At 49.6% G+C, this 22690-nt stretch overlaps 4 protein-coding genes across 4 annotated transcripts; 2 read left to right on the top strand and 2 right to left on the bottom strand.

Annotated features, from left to right (window-relative positions):
• Positions 1–72: 72 nt before the first annotated feature.
• VTN00DRAFT_5254 (uncharacterized protein) lies at positions 73–2988 on the top strand (the record flags this gene model as incomplete). Its single annotated transcript, XM_069431765.1, has 2 exons — positions 73–693; positions 760–2988. The coding sequence occupies 2 exons, from the start codon at positions 73–75 to the stop codon at positions 2986–2988; spliced, it is 2850 nt and encodes a 949-aa protein (XP_069287691.1).
• Positions 2989–8565: 5577 nt separating this feature from the next.
• VTN00DRAFT_5253 (uncharacterized protein) lies at positions 8566–10309 on the top strand (the record flags this gene model as incomplete). The annotated part of the gene is made up of 2 exons (XM_069431764.1): positions 8566–8706; positions 10220–10309. The coding sequence occupies 2 exons, from the start codon at positions 8566–8568 to the stop codon at positions 10307–10309; spliced, it is 231 nt and encodes a 76-aa protein (XP_069287690.1).
• Positions 10310–14098: 3789 nt separating this feature from the next.
• On the bottom strand, positions 14099–18259 carry VTN00DRAFT_5252 (uncharacterized protein; the record flags this gene model as incomplete). The annotated part of the gene is made up of 1 exon (XM_069431763.1): positions 14099–18259. One exon carries the CDS (start codon positions 18257–18259, stop codon positions 14099–14101), a length of 4161 nt encoding a protein of 1386 aa, XP_069287689.1.
• A 25-nt stretch (positions 18260–18284) lies between these two features.
• Positions 18285–21901, bottom strand: VTN00DRAFT_5251 (uncharacterized protein; the record flags this gene model as incomplete). Its single annotated transcript, XM_069431762.1, has 6 exons — positions 18285–18385; positions 18445–19741; positions 19800–20417; positions 20483–20826; positions 21608–21688; positions 21790–21901. The coding sequence occupies 6 exons, from the start codon at positions 21899–21901 to the stop codon at positions 18285–18287; spliced, it is 2553 nt and encodes an 850-aa protein (XP_069287688.1).
• Positions 21902–22690: the final 789 nt, after the last annotated feature.

The following is a 22690-nucleotide window of genomic DNA, read 5'->3' as shown; positions in this document are numbered from 1 at the left end:
AAGTCCTGTACAGAGACATCATCCACCATTCCTTCTGACTGACGTCGTCCGTCGACTGGCCTGGTGCCAGCCATGTCAACTCCCGTCGAGGAGTGTCCCCCGTCCAAGGCCACGGACGAAAAGAAGAAGGACCCTGAAGATGTTTCTCCGTCTGACGATGGCACCGTCGTCAACGACGGCTCGAAGGAGCCTGTTCGCAACTTCTTAACTGTGGATACCAATCAAGACCACCTCCCCAGGGTGCCACAGCCGTCGCCATCCCAAAGGCGCGAGCATGCAACGCGGCTCGAGGATGACCTGGCCGTGATGGAGGCGGAGCGCGTGGCCTCCAGCTCCCTGCACGACGTTGATGAGGATAAGGGGAGTCATGGCTTATCGTTGAAGCGGTCCCGCTCGCAAAGGTCGGAGTTGGTCGATGAGTTCGACGTGGCTACCAACCCGCTGCACGAGAAAGCGGCCGCCTACAAACCTCCCGAGAACCCAAGCACAAGCTTCGCCAAGTTCTTCATAAAGGTCCACAATTCGAGCTTCATCATTCGCTACTTCACCTACATCGTTCCGGTAGTCTTGATACTACTCATTCCGCTGCTGGTGGGTGGGCTTGCCTACCCGGATGCCAACGTTGGTGGTGTTCAGCTGCTGTGGTTTTCCGTCTGGCTAGAGATTGTGTGGTTGACATTGTGGGCTGGAAGAGTACGTATACAATGGTTTTCGGTTGCTATACCGGCAAGCCTCTTTGCTAACAGCTATTGCTTCTAGATTGTCGCCAAGTGCATCCCAGGTCCGCTTGGCCTATTGTCCTCCCTCTTCACGAATAACTCGAAAAAGTGGCGTGACCTGGGAAAGTCGCTGGAGCTTCCTGCGACGCTCTTCTTCTGGTGGCTTGGTGTGGAGATCTCGTTTCTCCCAACCATGAAGAACCACCACATTGACGGGGACCGTACGACGCGCGACTGGGAGCGGGTGGTGAACAAGATCATCATCTCCATCTTTGTCGGATTCATTCTCAACTTCATCGAGAAGATCATCATCCAATTGATCGCAATCAGCTTTCATCTGCGCACCTATGCAGACCGCATTGAGATCAATAAGTTTCAGATCGGCAGTCTGAGTAAGCTGTACGCGTATTCGAAGCAGAAGATTACGATGTCGGACGAGGACTTCGAAGAACGCAAGGAAAAGCGAGCCTCCGGGGTAAAAACCCCAATGCAGTACGCAGGACGCGCGCAGAAGGCGGCACGCTCGGCTCTGAACAAGTTCGGGGACGTTGCGGGCGCTGTTGCGGGCGACTTTACGGGTAGGAAAGTCAACAAGAGTAGCGATCCTCACCAGGTCGTTCTGACGCTGCTGGGCACCACATCGGGCAGTCAGGTTCTGGCCCGGCGACTGTATCGGACATTCGTTCGCGATGGTTTCGAGACGGTGTTTTCGGGGGACCTCAAGGCGGCCTTTGACAACAACGACGAGGCAGAAGCTGCTTTTGCCATGTTTGACAAGGACATGAACGGTGACATCTCCATGGAAGAGCTGGAAGCCGTCTGTGTTGAGATTGGGCGGGAGCGCAAGTCCATCACTGCGTCTCTTAAGGACCTGGACTCCGTCGTGTCCAAACTCGATGATGTACTGGTTTTCATCGTTGTTGTCATCACACTGCTCGTTTTTCTCTCGTTGATTTCGACTTCCGCTGCCGGTGTCCTCACTTCCGCTGGCTCCACCATCCTCGCCCTCTCTTGGCTCTTCTCCGCTACCGCCCAGGAATTCCTGCAGTCGGTGGTGTTTGTCTTCGTTAAGCACCCGTTCGATGTTGGCGACCGTGTATCCATCTACGGCAATACTGGTAAATTCCTGACGGGAGACGACTACTTCGTGAAGGAGATTGCCCTACTGTACACTGAGTTCAAGAAGATGGAAGGTCATGTCGTCCAGGCGCCCAACAGCTACCTGAACACGCTCTTTATTCTGAACCAGCGTCGGTCTGGCGCTCTCGCGGAAGCTGTCCCTATCATTATCAAGTACGGCACAACTTTGGAGCAGATCGACGCGCTACGCCAGCGCCTGCTGGAGTTTGTCCGCAGCGAAAAGCGCGAGTATCAGAGCAATATTCTGACGGAACTACGTGAGGTCACGGAAAACTTTTCCATTACGCTCAACGTCGTCTTCTTCTACAAATCCAACTGGCAGAACGAATTGTTGCGCCTACAGCGTCGCAACAAGTTCATCTGCATGCTCATGCTCTCCCTGCAGGAGATTGGTATTGAAGGACCACGCATGAACCTCCAGGGTGCCCACGTCGATGTGCCGTTCCATGTTACCTACCATAACCCGCCCCCTTATGTTGCGGCCACCAGCGACAACCACAACCACCCGCCAGGAACTCCGGTAGCCGGCGACCTGTCTGGTATTCCGGAGGAGAACCCGAATTCCGACCCAAGCGGCACCCTCCGCCGTCGCCCCTCAATTCTCCGGAAAGGAATGAATGTCGCGGCCGCTCGCGCCCGCGGCGAGTCTATCTCCACCAACAAGCATGTCGACTTCTCCCTTGGTATGAAGGAAATGTCCTCTGGTGACATGATGGGTGATGTGTACTGGGATCGCGGCGGCCGTGGTCGGGTCGACGAGGTCGTGCGTAGCGTGAACCGCGAAAACGCCGAGCGACGTGCCCGGGAGCTCGAGGAGTCTCGCTCGTCGCTACAGTCACCCCGTGGAAATACCAGTAGCGTTGATCTTCCTCAAGCCAGGGGAGGTCTCGAGGGACGCCCGTCCGGGGAGTCTAGCCACAGCCACCCTAGCTTCACTTCGTCCATCCACCGCAACCGCTTCTTCAGCCGTATGGGTAGTAGGGGTAGCAGGGAACCCGAAAGAAGCGCGCCAGGAGATCTCGAGCAGGGCCACTACGAGGAGCAGATCCGCCGGCCCAGCAGCAATAGCTTGCATGACCCCAGTCATGATATCAGGCAATCGATCGACTCTGATCGGTACTGCCGATGATTTACAATTTTGTTTCTTCATTGTTACATCTTTTGAGTACATTTTTCTTCTTTTTTTTCGACTTATTTAACGAACATACCCTGCCGTTGATTGAGCATAGCATTTGTCTTTCTGTCTATCTGCAAATGAGTCATCTCATGCCGTGTATGTGAAGATTCAGTCATGGCCCATGTGTACTATACTACGTGACTTTATGAAGTATCTAGAGGATGAAGATTTAATTTCAAAAATGGTCGATGTTATTGATTCATTTTAGGTTTCTGCTGTAGCTTTGAATACTAGAAAGGGAGTCAGTCCAGTCATCAAAGTGGTGTGAGGTACTCCGTAATCGTACTTTTTGTAAAAATCTCGCAAGACTAATCACCCCGAACCTTTCCAGAAAACGAAAGTGATGCAATGTGATGCGGTACGATGCTATTCACATCTTGCCTTGCCTTGCTTTGCTTTCCTTTGCACCCAGCACTATCCTATCACGATCACCATTCCCCGCTTCAAGCCAAGTATTCCCTGATACTTATTATAAGAACATTCACGCTGTGCTCTAAGATAGAACCCCCGCTGGGCTCTTTTTTTCTTTCTTTCCTATCTACCTAGATAGCCCATGCATCCACCTTCTCCCATACCTATATACTTTACATAATCATTCTCATCGTCATCTTCTTCTTCATCCCTTAGTATATAATCTTGAGAGGTTTCCGAGGTCCTTCCATGCTGTGTAAGTATACCTTAGAAGTCGAGCTAGATTCATACTATTCCCGCTTATGCTACACTATACTGTATCTTATTCACTACGTCACTTAGGTATCTTAGGTACGTTGCTTTTTTTCGATGGAGATAGTGATAATGATTAGTGATTAGTGATAGTGACAGCGATGCGGAATCGTCGTGCCTTCTGACTTTTATCTTCTAGTGCCAATTCTGATATTCATAATAAGGGTTGTCCATACCTATCTATCTAGAATACCGTTCACGATCTCCTGCGTCCATCTTTCGATGATCATGACTGACCAAATAGATCTATATCTATCCTCTTCCTTCCTTTATTTATTTTTTTAATAACCTACTTACTATATCGTACTGTATCTAACAGGTAGATATCTTATCCATGTACTAAATGTTGGCAGTCAGCTCATCTCTCTTTGCTGGGTCTCCTCCGCCTGATTCAGAAGAGTGTCCACCAGCACTGAATACTCGTGAGTGACAACTGTTTCCCATAGGGCTCTTAAGTGTGTTCTTAATGTACTGTCCTAACACTGCCATGTCTGCATCAGGTTGTTCACAGCGCTTGAGGAGGGCCCCAGAGTGTTTTGCCTAAACAGTTACTGGCATTTCATAGTGAATTGGTTTTTTTAGGACATGACTGGCACGACGCGGCTTTGCCTTCCGGAAGACCAGAACATCTCACACATGCACAACTGAATTGGATTTGTAAGTGTACAGTACAATTTTATCATACTATACAGAACCTTTTTGTTTGCGATGATAACAGATAGATCAGACTGTTCTTCTGACTTTAACAGACAGGGACAGGTAGTGTATTATTCATTCATCGAGCAGCTGATAAAATTAACGTTGAGTCTGTGCTGTACTGTGACGGCGCGGCAGGCACCTAGGCGGTAAGGTAGGCGGTGTGGAGCATTCCTTTGTCTCCAGAATACTGCCGGTCCTACTCGCCTATATATCTCACGTTGCACGAAGCCCTGCGAATTCTTTCCTTGCTTTCCTCTCATGCTTTCGATTCTGTATGACTAGCTACCGTAGTAATACATCATTTTACTATGACTGAGCGCCGTCACATACTGTGCAGTTTACTAGTCTACGCACTGTTCTTTTTTTTCTCCTTTACCTCTTTCTACGTTGTCTCTTGTCTAAGCCTGAATATATAGAGCTCGTTTCCTATCCCATCCAATACATATATCAGCCACTTAACGACTCCCGGCACAACAGTGCCGGAAATACACTTCTTTTTTGCCTTGTAGCAGAGCTCGAGAACAGGACCTTACGTACTCTAGTTAATATCTTCTGGAATGGCTCCGCGAACATTATGTACCTCTTGAAAATGGCTAGTGCATGCGTGCATGCGTACGTATGGAGATCCGATTCGAAGGTCGATCGGAAGTCTCCCCTCGGTGATCAGGTTCATTCATATGCAGACCATCTTTACTGATGACGATGATGAACGGCTCGACCGACGGGCCTGCTGCCACTGCCTCTCCGACAGTAAGAAAATAAGACTTACACCCAATGATCTCGCGGAAGAGTTTACATGCATGACATCTAATAAGGATATTTAACAGCAGGTCAGGCAATGATAGATTTAATTCTCAAGTTCTTTCTTCAATCTGAATGAGCTTAAGAAGCTCCTAGGTATTTAGTAAGTTTATCTATTGACTATGCTTCACTTATCACTTAAACTACCTAGCTGCTAAATACCCGAACCTACCTATCTATCTACCTAATCTTAAACGTGAATGTTAAAACTACATTGGGCATTCTAACATAAGTCACTGGGAGTGTCCTTCCTTCTCAGACACAAGCAATAAGGTCTGTATCCTTTGTGCATATCTTATCTAAACTAAACGGGTACCCCAATAGACAAAGAGCAAGAGATGTGGTCGACTCGAATTGATCCTAAAAAGTTATTGTGCATACGTTCTTGATTCACTGCCGCCACCACTACCACGGTCCCCTAATCCACCAGGGCGGCATCTTTCTCTGACGTGGTAAGTGTTTCAAAGTCGTTTGAAAGCATTTGGGATGCTAATTTGATCTTAGACCGAATACCGCGCGTATATGGCGCTCATCAAGGACGGTAGGATCTCGCTGTCAATGTGGAATCTTGTGACGGACCTCGCCTAGTCTGACGAAACACCACAAAGTACGCTTTGGCGCAGCATTCTAGGCCTGGATCCAGAAAACAAGCATCATATAACAGACAACATGTCTTCACATTATATGTGCATCTTGTTTAATTTCCATCTGGCACAGAAATCTGGAATTGCTGCCAGCGATCCTTTTCCGTTGAAACTATTCCTCCCCGTCAACTCCTATTTGTCCCCAACAAAACACCACATTCAAATACTACTGCTAGTTTCTTCGATTCCTCCAAACACGTGAAACACATTGACAGCAGCCTGAGAATTGAGTTTAAGCCCTATATACACTGATAACTCTTGATGTCCATGGTGTCAACCTATATCAGAGATATGCGAGGTATTACAAGTACAGAAGCTGCTGTCTTCAAAAAATTTTCATTTTTCACAGTTTTGACTTCCGAGTGAAGACAACATCAAAGAATGATCTAAGTTATCATTCCTTGATTGTACAGTGATGCTATGACACGTATGGAAGCTGCCCAACATTTTAACCAGCTCCGGTGGCCCCGCCGCCTCACCATCGACAGTAGCCTGACAGGAATAACAGAGGACGAGCTCAATAGGGTGTTGATCCCTTTTCCTGCGTACGTTCGAAAGAACGATATGCGCGAGTTGCGTCGGGCAGTCGCGGACCTCAGGAAATAGCTGGCAGGCTACCTGCGGGAAATTCATGGAGGAAGGACATATACTTGTGAATATCTATCTATACGCTTGCGTGCAGGTACAGGTACGTGGTCAGTGGATGGTGTCAAGTTTCCTCTTGCTGCGTGGAACAAACCACCGGCTATTTATTTGCTCTTTGCTTACTCGCCGCTACCAACCAGATCCATCATGGCAAGCTCTTTACATCCTTTGCCTGTATAAATAAGACATGTTTAACTGACTGCCTCCGACGGCCTCTGCCGCCTGCTCGCCGCCCTATAATACTTTTCTTGTTTGCTTCATCTCACAAGAAAAGTTTCCCCTGCATCAGCTACACCATCGATTGCCTCATCCGAAAACGCTGATTCTAAACAGCTTGAAGAAGAAATTTTTGGGATGAACAAGAGAACCGAGCAAGCAGGTTGGAAAAAGAAATGCCTTCTGCGTGATGGCTACAAATGCATGGTCACTGGTACTTGGGGTATAGATTTTCACCTTCTTTGCAATTCTCTATGCACTGCGTCATTATTTAAGCGACGACCTTCTGGTTCTACGTCCATACTCTATCCAATGTCATTCCTGCAAAATGTGACTTGGCGGTAATCCCTAGAATCAGGTACATATATATGCCTTCTAATGTCTTGAGACGTGCCGCAAAGAGGAGCTGTAGCGCTTCTTTACTGGATCAGATTGTTTGAATATTCTCATGATCTCGTATCTTATTCAGTCTCACCAAGCAGAGGCCTGACATGGAACTTCCGTAATAGGTTTCTTTTTACATACGATTTGCATCTAAGGAGTTGCTGCCCAATGGTCCGCATATGCGATCTTATTTACATATATTTTTTGCCATTACAACTTTCTCCCTTACAGTCCTGCCGATTCGAGGATAGCCATCACCAATACTTCAAACACACCAGAGGTCGCTAAATATCTTAGAAATCTAATGCAATAGCTGAACAGACTTTATATCATCAGGCTCCCGTACACGAGCATGATACATCGATGAAATATAAGTTTTTAGACTACCTACCCACCTTTGAGTGACTTATCGAGTGCCAGAAAAGCCTGTCGCTCTCAGACCAGTCGTGCCGTCCCTTTAGTTTAAGGATGATAATGAGTGGACCATAAAAAGCATCAAAGCAACCAAAGAGTCCTTTGGACGCGGGCGGAAGAACCCTCAGCACTTTTGAAGTACAGAATACAGAAGTTTTTCTCGCAGGGTTTGAGAGGCTAATACCAATACCCCTTATTGCTAGTACGCTGTCTCTGCCTGAATGAAACGGAACCTTGAAGGAACGAAAGAATATTTTCCTTACTGATCGAGTCTAAGACCACAGTGAAGTTGGTTTGGGAAGAAAACTTCTATAGAAAAAGATTCATCAAGGACCGGAACTTTTACGACCTACTTACCTGTCTAGTTGTTGATTTTCTTCTATATAGCAGACTGAAAGCGCGCTGGCTACCTTCTATCTGCTCTGTCAAAAGAACTAAAACCACCAGAAGTCAAGGATACCTCGAACTGGGGGGGCGAGCAATACCATACGCAAATTTTGCAAAGAGGAAGATACCAGTTGCGACACATTGTCTTGTTTGTGCTTGCGCAAGTTGACGCTGGCTGGCAAGTACTGTTCCAATACTCAGCTCAGCCATCACCTTCCTTCAGAATGACGTGGCTCAGCAATATCAAGCATAGCAGAATTTTGAGATCCTGTCACGAGTGCCCCGCATCACCACAATGCCAGTCCGTATTCAAGCTACTCGGACTGTTCAAACTTTTTTGATTGAATAGGCACAGTTTAAGCTTCCCCAGTCCAGTGCAGGGTGGGAGCAACAAGGTCCCTGTCTCGTTTTGGGCCTGCTTGCAAGTGTGCGAAATTCCCTGTCTTCGGTCCCTTGTTTAAAAAGCAGCTGTGGCCCCAGATCTAGTTTTAATCCTCCTAGATAATTGCCATTTGATGAAATGAATGCAACAATCATTATAAGCCCGCCTCATCCTCCCGCTCCCCTCTCTTCTTCTCTCCGTTTCTACCAGAGGACCGTGTCGACGGCAGACGCAATGTCTCGCCTTCACATCCCTGGTGTCCCATTCGTTGAGGACCGGGCCTCACGGTTCAAGCGCACCGGCGCAGTCTTTCGGCCAATTTCCCGCCGTGTTGCTTTCCGCGAGAACCTCGAATCCCATGAGCATCCTCAGAATGTTCAGAGTCTGGCTCCATCAACAGTCATAAGAGCAAGGTTAAATTAAAGAAACTTGTCCACAAGAGAGACAGCAATGCATATACTTTAACATATATCCCTATACTGTTTAAAGTCGCCCATATATATCCACACTGTCTGATCAAGTCTCCTAACTTTGATAAGTTAATCGCTGTCTTTCCGACCTGTGAAAATCATTGCTTAAAATGCAGTGGTATCTGAACAGGATTGTCTCGATCTGCAGCAGATGAACTTGAGTAATAGAAGGGCGAGTAGCTTACTTTAATTGACTCCATATTCCCAAGATTTTCTCTTGCTTTAGACCTCCACGGTAAGTGGAAACTCCAATGATCAGAATGGTGCATATTATGATCTGGGGAGGCCAAAGAGTATCTAGGAGGCGATGCCAATCCACAGAGGTATATGATTATGTTAAGTATCTATTCCTTTTTAGCACCATGTGGTTGCCCTTAATTTGCGTGGGAGCCGAATGACGAGGAATGAAAGAGACTGACAGCCGATTAGCTCAAAATTGCCCTGAAAGATATCATTCTCCAGATGATGAAGTTGGCAGCTTGGCCTTCCGCTCGCTTCTAGGTTTAGAAAAGCGCATTCAGGAGGGAAGACCTCGCGACTCTGCTATCGATTGCTTCATTAAACCTGTCACCGGAGCCCCCAAATACCAAACTGCAGACATCTTTGCACTGTTTTGTGGCTATTATGATACGATGACTTCCTGTTTTGAAGCCGATCTTTAGTCCAAAAGTATGGAAAGAAGTTGAACTCATCGAGATAATTAAATACTGGCAAGTGGAAGTCAAGCATCGCGGTGCATATACAAGCAAGTACCTTGCGCCATATACGCCCCTTCTTGGGCCAACTAGCATTGGAAAGAGCTTTGTCATACAGCAAGGTGTCCGAGACTCTAACTAACATCTATGTTGTATATGCTGGTTTGGCTCTTCGTGATTCAGGAGCATGCCCAGAAACAATACATTATTGAATCTACAGGTGCTTGTTAGCTCCATTGGAGTCCTGGATGCTGTGTCACACTTATTATGGTAGATGAGCTGTTTCTAGGTGTATATATGGCTTAAAAACAGCAAGGATAAAGCACGGAAGCACACCAACTGCATCAGACTGAACATGTCTCAAATATCTCTAAGTGAACAAGGTCACATCTGAGGTTTCAGAAGCTTCTATGGGCATCAATCGAAATTCGAGGCCAAGCCTAGTTCTATAATCCCATTTCTACCGTGCTTGTGCTGGCTAAAAAAAGAGAAATGCTTCGTATTCCCGTCTTTAAACATGCCTAATACAATTATCCAACACAATAGACAAACTACTCTCGGGTAATTGAGGCTGGAACTAAATGGCACACCTCACAATGACAAGTATTGGCCCCCTCGCGGGAAGAAGCTTTCACGCAGAATGGGCCAATTTTTGGCATGTTTTCCAGTACAGCACAGCAAAGACCTTTAGCTTTCCCAAGGTGGTATTGACCTCGCTCCAAGTTCGTCGCCCAGTTTTTTTCGTGGAAGGACCGCCAGTCCAAATTCCAAATCATCGAGGAGGACATCTGGGAAGGGATCAGCTCCAAATAAGAGAGGACCAGAGCCCCAACCCCAAGCATCCTCCCGACCTGCCCCTGCCCCTCCCCAGAACGTTCCTTTTGCTAGGAACCCACTCTTCTCAGCAGGTTTTCTGGCCCTTCAGCAGCCCACTGCCATCGACGCTGATGGCGTCTACCATATGCACGTCCGTCCAAATTTGGCTGCCTTTCCCGCCTACGTTCTCCATACCATGAGAAATTAGTACGTTTGGGCAGCTTGGTGGTATGCATTTTGCTGCAATCCCTAGGCGCAACCTCACCTCTCTGTGGATGAAAGTTCGTCCTAGCCAGCTAGGCCACGAAGTTCGGCTGGAATCACCTCAAGAATCGTTCCAGTGAGGTGTGCATCACGACATCGAATGAGGACTTCCATATCGGCAACATAGAGCTTTCATACAGAGAGTCAAGTGCATGATATGGAAGGTCCTTCAGGCCAGGGCGTTGAGGGCGAGAATGTATGAATACAGCAAACTGCACCAGGTAAGTCATTGAATCTGGATGGGATAAACACCCTATCTTCACTCATTCAGTCTGATATCCACTAAAGTGCCATTTCCTGATAGTGCAATGTACAGCCCTTGCTTATCTTCACCTTCATCTTCGCCATGTCAAGTCCTTCCTCCTCTTCTGCTCCGTTACCATCACCTCCATCTGGTAAGTAGTCTCATTCTTGATTCTCATTCTATGTTAACAGGTGAAAGCTTAAAGCTTAGTCCTGTGTGCATCCTTTCACGTGCTAATTCTGTGGTGCTTTGTGGTTCAAGTGTTTCTCTCGCGATACCTTTCTTCCTTTGCCTGCAGTTGATTCGGGTTTATCAGACCTATGCCGCGGATGTTGGAGCGTCCCTGCCGTTATGACCATTTCGTTTCTGAACATTATGGATTCAAAGAAGACATTGATTAGAGCTATATATAGCTCCTCTATGATAAAAAAACCAGATATTGATTGTCATCAAACTGGCAAATGTCTCTTCCCACTATAGTTCTGGGTTATGTCGTCTCAAAATTCTACAGAATCATCGAAACTATATGTAGAACTCTACAAAAACTTCTCAGCACTATCCTTCTTCGATCTTTCTATTATATCCCTGAACTCAGAACGACTCACCGGATATCTGTCCTTAACGAACTTATCGACAGTGCAAGTTGCCAAACATTGCAGTAGACTATTCTCCAAATCCCGGGCCAAATATTACAAATGCAGCCCATAACTTGTAATGATTTTGCTAGTCAACAACTTATGGTGGAGGAGAAAAAAAGCCTTCACCTTACGAAAATCAGCCAAAATCAAGTAGCGCATATTTATCCACACTATTTATGAAATCTCCAAATACCCTGAGAGGCCACCTTCCATATGTGCAGTATTCCACGTGTGCATCCACGATGAAAAAGGCCCGTTTCGCTCGAAGAGTGAGACGACCCGACAGCCCGATGCACCTCTGAAATCAAGTTCGTCCTAATAAAATACAACATATTTAACATCCATGTGTGGGCAACGGACCACGGGGCGAGGCTTCACCACGAAGTATCCGGCTGCGGCGCCGTGACCGGTTGGCACTGAACGGATGATGATGGCTTTGGGGCGCAAGCTACTTTCAACCTGCCGCTCACTCAGAAGAGTGGGTGTGTGGCCCGCGCAATCGCCTCTGCTGGTGGTCCGAAGATTTCTTGCTAGGCGAACTAATACCTAGTACCCATACTCCATTCAGATGGACTGGACCAAGGAGAGTTGTTTTAGCAGGGAGGTTGACTGAGTGGGAAGGATGAAGAAATGACAGTATGGGGGTCGATGCTGGATATTTTCTAGCACTTTCTTTTATATCCTATCGAATGTCCGGCACTATTATCTATTAGTACCTCTTCGATTAGACCGGTAAAGCAATAACAAGCACTTGATAGTGAAGGTTGGAAAGAAAGGCTCATTCAATTGGTTGCTCCATAACACTTAGCTAAAAGACAGGCACTCCCCTCCATCATCTCCTTCGCTGCTCGCCCCCAGTAGGATCCTGTCAGACTGCGCGAACCTCGTAATCCGAAGGTATGATAATGAAAGCTCTGATTCTTCGAATCTACCTAACTAACTGACCACTATTTATTCTCATGGACTTAGGGGTTAAGACCTTCCGAATACTTCTTTGTTTAATGATCCCGAGACGTTTCATGAAATATGAAAGGATATAATAAAGGAAAAATAGGCAGTCTGGGGTATAGATAGTATGATTCCTTTATTGCAGGGATTATGACCTTCTGCAGATCCGAATCGGCGTGTGCTGACTAGGCTGATAGGTCTCTTGGTATACCACTAGGTTATAGTGGTAATATTCGGTTGACAGATCCTCGCGCGCGCACGCAGATAGTAACCCAAGTATGTGTACATAAATACTCAAGAAAGCCCACATTCCTCTCCCAGACCGGTGAAATCCATCTCGTCTATCTTCAACTAATCAATCAATACAAGTACCCCCATTCAACCTTCCAAACATGGATTGTAACAAGTTGTCCCCAGGACATAAAGAGGCTATATGTATATGGCTCCAAAGAGTACGCATCAGGTAGACGCCATGCAATGCGACCATTACTTCCACTTATTTCTTCTGTTAATGAACTCCGGTCCAAAAATAGACGGAATATATATATATACATAGGTAATAGGCATGTAGATTGAGGAACAAGAGTAATAAGTTAGTTCATCTTCAGTTGATCCTTCATAGTTGATCCTATGGGTTTGTAGTATACACAGCTTGCAACGACACAGTCAGCCCATCCCTATACCTTAGGATTGGATTGAACACAAAAAACAAGAAGAAATTTAAATCTACCTTATCTATGCCATTGTACTTTACCTCACTGTTGTTAATATTTACCTTGTAGACTACGAACACGAGTTGCGTGTAAGGAAGAGCTTCTAGCACAGCCACATATGATAGATAGACAGGCAAATAATGCTCTTCAACAGAGAAAGAAAAAAATTGTATTGACTCTTCACACATGACCTCATGGACACATACATACATAGATAGATAGACATGGACATAAACGCACAGGTAAGATAATTTCACTTAGATAGGTGCCAAGTAAAACAAGCCTTGCCAGTAAAACAATGCCAAGAAACGACCTCGAAAAGGAAAAAACACGGAGAAAATATAGACACATGAAGGGATTATAACAATCGTAGCATATCGCGAGAATATCCTGCTATTTCACGCTTAATCTCCGATACTCATTTTTTTTCAACGCGGCAGCTTAAAATTCAATTTCGCCATTTTTGGTACGTTATTTTACCTTTCATCTGACTCATTTTCTTCCTATCCTTCCCGCGAAGTTTTTTGTTTCTTTTTTTTCTTCTGCTTTCTTTTCTTGAATACAGGCCGCGCACTCACACAATTTGAAATGGTATGAAAAGCAACAAAGGAGAGATGATAGTAGCAAACCATGTCTGAGAGAAACTGGAGAACCTTGCACCAACCGCCAAGCCTAAAACACCCGCTCAGTCGATGATGGCCGAATAACAATAACATGACAAGACTGAATGGACTATCGAGAGGATAAAGGAAATTTCCGACAGTGACACATGAGACAAAAGGAAAAAGGACAGGAGGAATGATAAACATAGAATGGCAGTAAAAGGATAATCACAGTGAAGAAGACAAACAAAAGGAAAAGCGAAACGACAAGACAAGTATATCATTTTTGAGTTCCCCGGAGGCATCATCACAAAACCAATCGACGTGAATATTTCGACTAATAGTAATTGTCCTCCGGTACAATGATTGAGAAGCTTTTATCGCTTCTTCCAATGTAAAATACCGGGTTTGCTTCTTGATGGTGGACGAGGTGTCGGATCGGAATCCAAATCGTGTTCGGAGGAAACTGGAATATGCGCCGGCTTTGGAGTTACATCCGCATCCGCAGGTTTATCGGCGTCTCCGTCGGTACTATCACTTAATTCAGGAATGTCTGCGGTCGAGCCTTCCGCAGTGACGACCGACTCGGCTGTTGTTGCACCGGAACCTGCAACTTTCGGAAAGAATATCGGGGGAGTGATGTGGCCTTTTTTCTGCAGCTTAGAGTCTGGCTCTGTTACCGGTAGTGCCGGACTGCGGGGAGAAGGACAGGGCGAGACTTCCGTGTCATACTGAGAAAATGACGGTCTTTGCGGTGTTAAGAATTGTTCAGGTTGTCGCTGAGACACTTCGGGCGGTTTAGACCCTTCCCGCTGTGTTTCATCTCCGGTCAATGTTTCAAGTGCCTCTTCGGGGATATGAAGCTTTTCGAGTTTATCCTCCAACTCACTGGTGGTTGACGAGTCACGAGGTTCTTCATTCCCTTCAACGGTGTTTTCCGTATCCTCAGTGCTTTGGCTCTCTAGCACAGCCTGCTCCTTCTCGAGTATTTCCTCGCTTCCACTGACAACACTGCCGTGACTGTTTGTTCGCATCATTTCGATTCCCAGTTTCGATCCCGAGCGAGGACCTCTGGCATGGGGACTGTGGGTTCGCACTTGGGCGTGGCCGAGTTCTTCGTCTTCATCATCGCCTGACTCTGCACACTCGTATCGCTTTTTCTCAAGCGACTGCCTCTTTGCGCGGATGCCTTCGATTGACGGCTGCTTTCTGGGAGTCACTGGACTTGTTGTACTGACAGCGGCAGGTGCAGAGGTCGCATGAAGCAGGCGTGGGAAGGTTGCGGCAGAATTGAATTTCGATTCCATTGTCCCAGGGCCCGTCGAAATATCCTCCGAGATGCCTAATCCGCCTTGAGAATTGCCCCAATCGTCGGTATGGCGGCTGATAATGACAGGAACCTCCTCCGCCTTTATGGAGTCCATGTCACCGAAGTAACTGCTCCCGACAGAGTCTTCTCGACTAGATCCTCGGTAGGAGCTGGGCATGTGCGGAAAGCCGGAAGATGTTGAGCTAGGGCTATCCTCGGCGCGTACAGACGGTTGACGTAACGCAGAGTGTGGGATTGTCAAAGGTTGCGAAGGGTTATAATCCTTCGGTGGAGGCTTCCAGTGACAGAACTTGCATAATGTCTCAGTCAATTTGGCCAGAGTAGGTGGCTTCTCAATAAGAGAGTTAAAATGATGAGTTTCGGGTAGATCCTTGAGGTAGCCCGTCACAGCAATTATCGGAGTGTGCCTGTTGGCACTCCGCGTTTCTCGCACCATCCGAGCGACGTCCGTCCCATTTATCTGCGGCAATTTGAATTCTGTCATAATTATATCGAACTGCACTTCGCTCAAGGCATATCGCATGGCCTCTGAACCATTGACCGCTGTGATTGTACGGCAGCGAAGCTTCTCAAACAGACGTTCCATGACGAGTCGCGAAACCGGGTGGTCTTCACAAATGAGTACATCAAGGGGCCGGAAGAATGGCCCTTCGATAAGGCTGATCTGTGAAAGACGCCTGGTGCTCTGTCTCCGGCGTTGAACCTTGAGCAAGGCCTTCGTGCGTGGATCTTCGTTATCAGACGACGATGGCGAAACGTCTAGCAGTTGACTTCGACGTTTGTGGTGACCCGGTATGTATGACTCCCTGAGAGGCGACTGCTGAAATTCACCGTCTTGAGAGCCAACCGTCTGCGATCTCGCACGCGACTTCGGCGCTGTCTTTCCATCCGGAGAGTTCGTAGAGAGCTTCGTAGATCTAATTGGGGATGGGGCCGTAGACCCTAGCTTTACATTCGTCACCAGACGGGGCTGCTCAGCACCTGTTCCGGTCGGCATAGAGCCACTGGACTGGTGCGAATGGGTCGAAGAAGAGCCGGACGTTTTCCTGCGCTCATTATTCTGACCAGTGCTGAATTGAACAAGGAGCGGAGATGAAGGCTGGGATAGTCGGCTCGGTGATGAGTTTGCCTGGCTAAGGCCAGATGGAGAGCCAGGTCGATTGCTGTTGCCCTTATTTTGCGACATGGTACGCTTGATAGTCATCGGCACAGGTGGGCTGCCTTCTAGAGATGGTCCTGAGCTGTTGGCCGGTGTCTGCGTAAGTGAGGTAGGTTGTCGCTGTTGTGCTTGCATAGCTTCCTGACGCAGCTTCTGGATGACGTCCTTGTTCGCTTTCTCCAGGATTGGAAGGTTCTTGAAATTGAAGTTGCCGAAATCATCAGCCAAGGTTGGCTCGCTGAGTCTCCTGCTGCGCAAGTCGCGGACGTGCGGTGGGATGTGCAGTGGCATCATCCCTCGCTTCATCGAGTTGACCTGTGAGCGAACTTTGAAGAGCGCATCGTGAGGACGGTCCGGGTATTCGCCGGTAGAGAACGGGAGGCTGGGGGAAAGCTGATCCTCGATTTCATCGGTAAATGCTTGTAGTGTGGCCCCACGAGCATCGAAGTATTCCGTATCCTCTGGATTTTCTGTGTTTGGTACGAATTGCGCCTTGTCCTCCATAAGCGTGTCCCAGTTTATGTCTGAAAACCAGGGATGGCTGCGGACCTCTGCACCGCCACTCGGAAACTTCTCGGAGGCGTTGGCGCCTAGTCGCTCCTCAGGATTGATGGTCATGAGCCTGTTCATCAAATCCATTGCTTCCGGCGATACCAGCTCCTCGGCTTCATCTGGCCAGTTGATCCTCCTGTTCAGGATGTTCTCGAAGACTTCGTCAGGTGTCGAAGCGTTGAAGGGTGGGTATCCATATAAAAATTCGAACAGGATGCAGCCCAACGACCACCAATCGCTCATCTCATCCTGACCTACCCCATTGATCGTTTCAGGAGCGAGATAATCGGGTGTGCCGACAAAGCGTCGGTTGTGATCTTCTGGGTCAAACAGCGCCATTGGTGGAGGTAGCATTGACTGCTGCGGAGGGGTGTTGTGTTGCCCGGAAATTGACGATGCAGCATGACTGAAGGTGTGCTGCAGAGGATACAAGCGAGGGGACTCGCTAGCCTCACTTGGAGCTTCTTCTTCCAAACTACTGTGTTGCACGATTGGCAGAGGAGCAGGCGTTTCACCGCCATCGTTAAGGGAGAATGTGCGGAACATGGCGCTGAGATTGTCACTTCCCCCACTGTCACTTCGGTACCCAGAGGCTCTTCTAGAATTTTCACGGTTAAGAGGATTCTGGTTGAGACTAAAATATGACGGTTGATTGAAACTTCCAGCAACCTCCGGGGTGATAAGAGGAGTAGAGCTTGGCGAGCCGCTACCTTGCAAGTCAAATGATGCTGACCGTGAAGACGCAAGGGAGATCGCCTTGGTAAAAGGACCTTGCTTGAGAAGATCTGGAGCTGATTCATTGGGATTCTTCAACACACGCTTCTGACGACCCACGAGACCCATGCGCGACAGACCAAAGTCTGTCAGTTTAAGGTGTCCTTTCTGATCGATAAGGAGGTTGTCAGGCTTGAGATCACGATGAACAATGCCTCTGCTGTGGAGATGTTCGACCCCGAGTACAACTTCTGCAATGTATTTCTTTGCCCAATCTTCGGGAAGACCGCCCAAAACTTTTACGAGAGAAGCACAATCACCGCCGTTGAGATACTCCATAACCAGGTAGAGATAGTCCTTGCTCGAAAAGGTCCAATAGAGTTTCGCAACGAAGTCACTCTCACCCTGCCACATCATGATCGCCCTCTCTGCCTTGACGTTTGTGACTTGATTCTTGGCGACCATGTCCGCCTTCTTGAGGACCTTGATTGCAAAATATTCGCCAGTACTCTTCTTCTTAGACAGATAAACGCTTCCGAATGCGCCCTTGCTTATAGGTTTGATAATTTCAAAATCTTTGATCGACGGTGGTGCAGGGCGAGGCTGAGGTTGACTGGCGGATGTCAAGCGCGGCGAAACTGGTGGTTTAGCGAGTTCAGAAGACGCCGTGGATGACTGCCGGCGATGATGATGTGGATGGTGGTGATGATGAGGATGCTGAAGCGACCCATGATAGGCGACATCGCTGGTGGTCAGCGAGGGAGACGCAACGGGGGATGACATGATTTCCCCACTTGGAAGGCGACCCTTAGCCAGACGCAAAGGGGAGTGAGGAGGAGCAGGTATCCTGCCTGGGGAAGGCTGTCGCCGGGGAGAACTTGATAGTCCTGGTAGGATCAGGCTCTTCCGCTTTCCTTTTGAGCTTCTCGCACGAGAGAGACTCCTTTCGGACGATGGAGATGACGTACGCATCGTACCGGCCACGGTCGTGGAGAGGACACTGCTGTCGCTGTTCTCTCCAGCATCGCTTTCTGCAAGCAGAGAACCACGTTTAGACGGCTGAGATGTGCTTAGCAGACCAGCGGAACTTTTGTGCGAACGTGGCGTCGGACACTCCATTGGACTGCTGGATCGAGTAGACACGGCTACAGACGAAACTCTCCCAGGCTGAGATACCAGAGAAGGGTCTGACGAATTTTGAAGCTCCATAGGAATTGAGGACGCCTCTTGCGGTTGCGGCCCGGTCGGGGCCTCCGCCTGTTCCTGAGGAGAGTCCGGCGCTTGAACTGCAGCATCTTCGGGAACTTCCCCATCGGAAGAGGACGAGGAATCGCTGAGCTGCCCGGCCGCTATACGCTCTGCCTTGCTCAAAGCGGCGGCGATGCACTCCTCAACCAGAACTGTATATTCAATGCGGAGCCTCTCGGCATACTCAACGATCCTACGGTGCCTGATGACCGCATCTACCTTGGCTTTAGCGACTTGTTCCGTGTCCGTAGACAAAGCCGCCAGACCCTGTTCCTGTTCTAAAGTATTGGAGCTGGGAGACTGCCATTGGAGAACCTGAGATATTCTAGACTCTGATTGCGGAGACAGCGTCCGGAAGTCCTCTCCCTCTGGACGGGTGTCTTTCAAGGCAGGCGTGCTGATCTCCAATGCAGTATCACAGAGATCGAGGATGAGTTCGACAATACGAACCAGAGGCCGCCGCACAGCGAACGAGCGAGCTCGAGCATGTCCAGGACCAAGACCGGAGGACGATTGATCCCTCGATCTAGGTGGGGTACCTGGCGAAGAGCTAGAGGCGGATACCTGTCCGGAGGATGGTGCGGAGGATGAAGGTGACGGTCCAATGGGAAGTCCTTTGTACTCCGGAGGTCCAACATCAGCAGTATTAGGCACATTACCTTCACCCGAGGATGGCCTGCTCGTCCGAGTTTCGAGGGCATCCAGGACTTTGACAATAGCATGGCGGTGTTCATTGAGATTCTCCTGGGCAATCTGCACATCCATCTCCGCTTTATGCTCCTGCAGGCAAAGCTCCGAGTGTTTCTCGAACCACCATGGCGTGATGTGACGCTCGCAAATCCGGCACAATACTTCGTTGGGAGGTGGGTGATTAGCAGGGTCGTCTCCCGACTCGGCCAGGGTCGTCAGGTAGTTCGCCAGCACTTCCGCCCCAACACCTAGAGATTCCACCAGCAAAGGAGGTAGATCAATTGTAACCTCCCGGGGCTCAGTAGACGGTCGTAACATCCACATGGTCTGTAGAAACTAGAATTAGCTGTCAATCGTCGCAAACTGCAGTTCAATGTGGACCTACATGGCCTGCCCCATCCGACGAACGGTCAAACACCATAATCCCTTGGGCTTCCAGATTGAGGATGTCCTGCTGCTGTTCTTCCACCTCGTCCCAACTCTCCTCGTTGTCCACCGTTTCTCCCTCATCCGTCCGCTTCTCTTCTTCCCGTGGCTGCGACTCCGGAGAGTCCCTCAGAACCGAATCGGGACCCATCGGCACGGAAAACCTGATGAAACGGCTCCGGGCGTCATCCTGCTTCATCGACTCGGCTGCATCTTGGAACGCAGTCTTGTTAGTTAGCAGGATGTCGGAGATCATCCTGCCTTCCACAGACTCTACGGGAGAGCCCACCACCTGTTTCCATGATGGGCTAACCCATTTGATCCGACCGTCTATGTCCAGGTCGAGGATGATGTTCAATGTCTGCTCCGCAGCCTCCCTGAGGTCTTCACGTTCTGCCCGCATGTCCTCGCTCAGGGAGCGTTCCATGGGCACTCTCCTGGGATCATTATCGCGTGTCTCGTGCCTCAGGGCAGTGACTGCCGGAGGGGCCAAGAACTGGGGACTTCTGGTGCCATTGCCCGCCATGCTGGACGAGCGGAGATGGCTGGTCGACAGCAGCTCCTCCGGCGGAGGACCCTTAATCGAGAAGCCAGGACGTAGGGATGAGCAGAGCGTGTGGACTGAGAAGAGCACAGCAGGACCGTCTGCCAGGCAGAGCGGGTGCCCGGAAGCAGGTAGGCTATGGCTTCATCCGCAGCATCAACGGGCCATGGCGGGGGGGACACGGGAGGGGTGCCGTTGAAGACGATGATCTCACTGCGAACCAGGGAGGCGCGGTGATGGACGTCCTGGACGAGTCTCCTCTGGGGAGGGAGGGGAGCGGTCGAACGGTTCGTTTTCCGAGGAATGCAGATGACGGAGGAACGCTGATGCGGTGTATCTGCGGAGGGGCGCGACGGCGAGGCGTCGACGCCGGGCGGTGGGAGCAGAGCAGGGCGAAACCACGAAGGACGGGCGCACGCGGAGCCCACCTCTAGGAGGCTGACTGAGAAGCCGGGTCAGACAGACAGCATGTACAGGCGATGAAGACGGAGGATACGAAGGGGGGGGGGAGGAGGAAGGACAAGAGCGGAGGGAAGAGAGCAACGCCGTGAGAGAGCGAGAGGGCGAAGGAGGAGGTCGGAGCAAGAAGCACGAGACTCGCGTGCGACGCCTACAGGGCGGCGAGAGAGACAGCCCGGCGTGGTCGGCGCGAGACTCTTGAGCTTCAGCAACGCCCACAGACCTCGTCCAAGCTCTCTGCTCTCGAGCTGGCCTAGATGCTCCAGAACGAGATCGTTGCAGCTGGATCTCTCGCAGACATACATACATCACCCCTCGTTTCTGCAGGATGGCATCGATGGCATCCACGGACAAGCCCACATACCTCCTCGCCTATGGCCGTCTCTGTCTCTCTGCTGTTTATCAGCCTTTCTGTTCCCACCGGAATACCATTCTTGATGTCTCTGTTTTATTATCTATCCCACTGTAGAGGACTGATCTCCGTTGGGCTGGTCCCTTGCCGCACCGCATCTCGAGTGCACTACGTGTCTCTCTCAGCTGACGAACATCCACAAAGCTAGGTCTCTGAGAGATAGTACGCTGTATTAACGAGTCTATCTAGATGCATGTCCCGCGAGTCAGGTCCCTTGCCTGCATTGACAGCGGAGGAGTCGACGCAACGATATGCCCGGTCTCGAGTGCTCGTACTCCGTACCCCCATCGACCGACAACCGGTGCTACGGTTCCCATACTCTGTGTTTAGTCTCAGGTACTTGCTCTGGTACCTGACTCATCCTTCCCGATGGCCAGACGGGACACATCCTGGCCGGTCTTGGGAGCTCCGCATGCACGCATCGTCATGATCCCTGCCTCGTTTGACGTTGGACCATCCGGCCACTGGAACCCGACCGTTCCACTCCTCACGCCAAGTGCTGAAACAAAACAAACACTCTGTAGGACCAGCCACCCGGACTCTCGCAGCCTGCTGCAGCGGACCCCGATGCTCCGTGGCCGGGCTTCGATGATGTGATGCGCTCTGTCGACTCGGCCCCTTCATGCCTTATTGCCTGGTCCCGCATGGGCCAGCGCCGTTGGGATATTCATCCCGGCCAACGAGCGTTGCCAGCCTCTTCTCTAACTCTGGCCGTGCGCCACCGGCCTTCCTAAAGGCGGCACCAACCGCTTCCGGTCCCACCCTGGCCCTATCGATATTCATATCATTATCGCTCGTCCAGCGTCGTCTTTTAGACACGGCCACCGTCCTGCGTGGATCCAGCTGCTCCAGAAACACGAGGACGGGTGCAGACACGCGTCGGACTTCTTCCACTTATTTGGAAGACCCTCGCGCACGCCCTGAAATGGGACAGCTCAGCGAACTGGCTAAATAGTGTCGCATGGGAAGATAAAGCCCCATCATCTCCGCTCCTATCCGCTGTGTCCAGCACCCGGATGTCATTACCCACATCCTCAGACCCGACCCTTCCTGTGAACACATCTATAGCCGGATCGTAGCCGAGCTATGTCTGCTCACTTGACTCCGTACAGCCAAGGCAGCCGGAGGGACGCTGGCCAGCCACTCTCGCCGATATCCTGGGGAATTTTATCATTCCTGCATTCTGGTAATGAGTAATCGGCTCTAACGAACGCCGCGGAAAGCCACTAAGCCTGTATTCGGTAACGCTGGATGCACCTTTCTCCCTCTGTACTACACCAATTCGCTTCTGGCGGCACGAATGTCGGAGATCGTCGAGATCCCCGCTTACAAGCGCCCTCCGAAATATCTGGAGAGGCAACGGCTGAGGCAAGCGTACATACCACGCAGTTTATTCACGGCTACCCACGCTGCCACGCATCTCCGCCTGGTCCCT

Source organism: Thermoascus crustaceus (assembly GCF_041956765.1).
Source record: "Thermoascus crustaceus strain CBS 181.67 unplaced genomic scaffold VTN00scaffold_3, whole genome shotgun sequence".
Taxonomy (NCBI): Eukaryota; Fungi; Ascomycota; class Eurotiomycetes; order Eurotiales; family Thermoascaceae; genus Thermoascus; species Thermoascus crustaceus.
Note: the sequence above shows the minus strand (reverse complement) of the source record. Positions and strands in the feature narration are given on the sequence as shown.